Here is a 4622-nt window from a genome sequence, read left to right as displayed (position 1 = left end):
CAATGCTAAAATACGGGTTCGATTCCTCGCGGTGGGACCAGCAGGTAAGTGGCTTTACCCTAAAACAAGCAAAAAATACCCCCCCCCCTCACAGGTGTGGCATAGCGGTATGTCTGCGGACTTATATCGCTACAAACCGGGTTTCGATATCGGTGGTGGACAGAGCACAGATAGCCCATTGTATAGCTTTGTGATTAACTACAAACAAAAACAAAATGTTTCCTCACATTAGTTTCTCAAAAAATATTCTTTTCTTTTTTATATAATATATATATATATATAATAGAGACAGAAACTTATTGAATATAAAAATTAACTTGCAAAATAAAAAGTTAAATGTTCTAATTAATAACATTTAAAAAAAAAATTACTACAAACTGAGTAAGTGATGGATTAAATTGTTTTCTTAATTTTTAAAAAGTTATTACTAAACAATCCTACCAGTGGATGCAAAATCATAACCTCGTTCTGTCAAGATCCTTACTAAGTAATCTGTGAGATCCCGTCCTCCTAAATCCAAACGAATTACGGCATGTGTCACAGCGTAACCTTCGTAAACAGGAACTGTATGCGATACGCCGTCCCCACAGTCGAAAACGTTACCAGTAGTGCGGCCAGATGAATAGAGGGATAGCACAGCTTGAATTGCAATATACATAGCTGGAGTGTTAAAATTTTCAAACATCATCTGAAAGAACCAGAGAACGATCACATAATAAAATCTACAGTATATACTTAATAAATATACTTAACTAGACGTACTTGCTCAGGATCCCCGAAAGTGTTGTCTTTGAAGAGTAAATAAAACATATGAACTTCAAAGTAACAAATATTTTTGTTTCTTACCTTTGAAGTTCATATGTTGTGTTGCAGCCTACAGAGTGTATAATTCTTCTCGCGATTCATGGCATGCGCACGTTGTGAGGTAGCGAATTTTATTTTATGTTTTGGTTTTTTTTTATCGTTCATTTATTATTCCTTCTATCGTTTAGTTGAGCTATGAATTTTTAGTTATATTAAAACGCTAACTCATCTTCTAGCTGATCACGTTTATTTTGAGTAAATATGTATTATGAAACTGACACCAGCTTCCCTAACGATAACGTACAGATATGATTAATATAACAAAGGATTAGGTAAATTTATTATTACATGAGATGTACTCTCGTGAACTAACGAGTGAATAAATATCCACGAGATGGTTGGTGAATTATTGCTGTTTGCCACTCGATATTGTTATTAACATAGAAAAGTGATTTTGAGATATTGTAGTGTTTTTTTGTTTTTTTTGGAATTAGATTTTTTTCTTCTTCTGGTTCTTTTTCCTTCAATATCTAGATTTGTGATTGACGATAGTTTAATTTCTACGCTTTTAGTTGCAATATATATAAACCAAATAGTTAAGCAAGTTTAGTTTACAGGGCAACTTTGAAAATGAAAGGTAACACACCTGTGTCATTTTTTCTCTGTTATACCTCGGATTTAAAGGAGCTTCAGTCAGAAGCACAGGATGGTCTTCCGGCGAAACTCGAAGTTCATTAAAGAAGGTCTGGTGCCATACTTTTTCCATATCATCCCAATTAGTTACAATTCCATGTTCAACGGGATACTTTAAAGTCAAGACGCCACGCTTATGTTGAGCTTCATCTCCAACGTAACTGTCTTTATGGCCCATTCCTACCATTACAGGCTGAAAAGCAAAATACGAAATAACAGTAATCAATAAACAAATTTGAATAATGAATATGCATATATTAAACATTTTACATTCTAGTTTTTGTTTTACCAAGTTGCCGAGTTACTTTTTAGCAAAACTGTAGTATTAATCTTTTATTTGCAGCATCTCTTAGAGTTTAATTTCCTTTGGTAAACGATCAAGAAAATTATTTTAAAATAGATTAATATATATTGAGCTAGAATTAGAAAAATGTTCACACACAAAAAAGAAAGTACCGTCATCATGTAATACCACTTACTAATTGATTATAATATTAAATCAGAACATAGTGCTTAATTTCACAATAAAAATCAACCCCGACATAATATCGTAATTAGTCCATCAAAGCTGCGTACAAACAGCACGTATTTGAGCAAGCGTACTAATTAGCGTGCCTAACTAAAATCCAGGGGTCCATAACACTATTCGATTAGAGTTGACGAAGGGTGATGTTGAATAGTTGCCTTCACTCCAGTCTGTCAGTTCAAAATCAAGGACGCTATGTGAAATGTGCAGATAGTCCTTCTGTAGCTTTGCACAAATACCAAAAACAAATCAACAAATTTGCTAAAGACATACATTGCAAATAGTAATTTGTAACAATTTTTAGGATATTTATCATATCTTGCTTAAGATGTCGAGTATATGCACACTAAGCTTCCTGAATTTGCATGGATGCACATGTATGCAACGGTTTTCAAAGCTTTAAAGCTATTTAAACATGTAGCAGTCACTGTGTGTTTGTATTTTTACATAATGGTGTTGATTGTTGATGTTCGAGTTGTTAAAAATAAACACTGCTTTACTAAATTGGTAGAGTACTTGCCTGAAGTATATATTCATGATTTCAGTGACATTTCTAGGATATTTTACTTGGGTGGGGAGGTATAACGGAACAAAGAGTTAGTTTGAAAGGCAGAAACAATTAACACTTTCATATCAGTAGTTCACGTAAAAAATTTAAAAATCTTAAAATCCCATATCTCAGTCGGGGGCAACGAGGGGGTCTAAAATGGTTGTTTCTTCAAAGAATTGAATTTATAACAATTCTTTGTCTTCTACCCTCAATAATTTCAAATATATAGCAGTGACTCTAAATTCAAATTTGCGTTTATGTCATCACTGGTATTAAAGGTGAAATTTACAGCAGACTGTGAGTTTCAGCATTTTGTATATTCAGATCAAGTTGATTATCCTGAACAACAGAAGATCCAATAAGATATCTATTTCAGAGCACTAGAGATTTTTGTGAATAACTGAATTATTGAGAACAAACTAAAGATACAATAAACACACTATAATAACACAAACACAGTGTGTGTTCTTGCTTAAATGCTACTCCATCGCTTTCATTGTATCTTGTATTGGACTTCCTTCCATCTAACTAAGCAGAGATCATCTAACAGACTGTTTAAATCTAACGTTCGTTACCCATGGCAACTAGCTTTACCCGGGTGCTAGTAATTCTCACTCAAACTTGAGAGATGTTGTAACCTTCAGGTATCACGTGACCTACCATTGAAGGACATCGTTGTCGACATCCTTGCACAATGTGCAGTATTACAGCCATACCTACAATGAGCAGAACAGATGTTACCTTAAGGTGTATGTGCAGTTATCACATAATACGTGGTCAAAAAATATGTCAAATTACTTTTGTTCTAGCTGTCTTTGTTCCTTTGTTATTCTAGAATAACTAATTTCGAAAAAATACTGTTTGAAAATGATAAGGTAAAAATGAATGGTGTTTTTATATACCACAGTGGAAAATAAAATTGAGATATATAATTCTAACAATCGAAAAGCTGTTAGTATTTTTTTATTGTTAACGTGTATTAATGTAAATAAGTCCCATGATTGCTCCGCGGTAAGTTCAAGGGCTTATAACATTAAAACTCGGGGATTCAATCACCGTGGCGAACAAAGTGGATCGTTCCTCGTGTAGCTTTGCACTAAAAACAACAAATGACGTAAATAATTAATAAAAATAAAGTATATTTTTTCAATTTATATTACAAAAGTCATACCACAAGTTCAGAAGTTGCTACCGAAACTGTAATTTCGCACAAGAGAAACTCTGTGAACATTATGCGTTATCTTTTTATTTATTTATTTATTCTCATTTACTTAACAGTGCAAATGAGGAAATATTGCAAAACACTTACAACATACCAAGTAGCGAGGTCGCCCGACTATGGAAGGAAACACAGAACGAGGAGCATCATCTCCAGCGAAACCGGCCTTGCATGTTCCAGAACCAATGTCAATCACAAGTGCAGAAAGGTCGTCGTCACACATTGTTAATTTTCCAACCTTATAAAGTTACAGAAAATAAATCTATCACATATATATATATGTGTACGCCTATACATTTATGTTTATATATATATATATATAAAACAACAACACGGAATCAGCTATTGGTATGTTTTGTGTTACTGATGTTACGACCTTTTCTGGAATCGTATTCTTAAGTTGCTCATTTTTCTTAATAAGTTTAATGATGCTCTGGTTAAAGACAAATAATTACACTTTTTTATTATAAAACCTTTTGTAAAAGAGATTGTTTTAATAATTTTGCGTTTTTGTTATTGAAATGCAAAATATAGATAAATAACTCTTCCCAACAATCTATGCACGTTGATAAAATGGCAATGCGATTTCTTTCTCTAGGTTGTCATGCCATGAACTTCTATAATAAAATTGGTTCAAATGACCGTGAAACAATGAAATGTAGATTCTAGTGATGCAAAAATTTTACAGTATGCATTCTAGTTTCTTATACAAATTGAGCTAAATTTAAGAATATGAGAACATCATATATTTGAGGCCCGGCATGGCCAGGTGGTTAGAACACTCGACTTGCAATCTGCGGGTCGCGGGTTCGCATCCCCGTCCCACCAAA

At 33.5% G+C, this 4622-nt stretch overlaps 1 protein-coding gene across 1 annotated transcript in view; it reads right to left on the bottom strand.

The window, feature by feature from the left end:
- Window positions 1-4020, bottom strand: part of LOC106462016 (actin-85C-like) — a 15288-nt gene extending 11268 nt beyond the window's left edge. Inside the window, exons 1-3 of the mRNA XM_013921883.2 lie at window positions 3890-4020; window positions 1451-1690; window positions 442-688 (exon numbers count right to left, since the gene is read on the bottom strand). Of these exons, the coding sequence (XP_013777337.2) occupies window positions 442-688; window positions 1451-1690; window positions 3890-4015 (613 nt within the window). The 5' untranslated portion in view covers window positions 4016-4020. The remainder of the gene's footprint in view (window positions 1-441; window positions 689-1450; window positions 1691-3889) is intronic.
- Window positions 4021-4622: the final 602 nt, after the last annotated feature.

This window comes from Limulus polyphemus, unplaced genomic scaffold (assembly GCF_000517525.1).
Source record: "Limulus polyphemus unplaced genomic scaffold, Limulus_polyphemus-2.1.2 Scaffold1074, whole genome shotgun sequence".
Lineage (NCBI taxonomy): Eukaryota > Metazoa > Arthropoda > Merostomata > Xiphosura > Limulidae > Limulus > Limulus polyphemus.
Note: the sequence above shows the minus strand (reverse complement) of the source record. Positions and strands in the feature narration are given on the sequence as shown.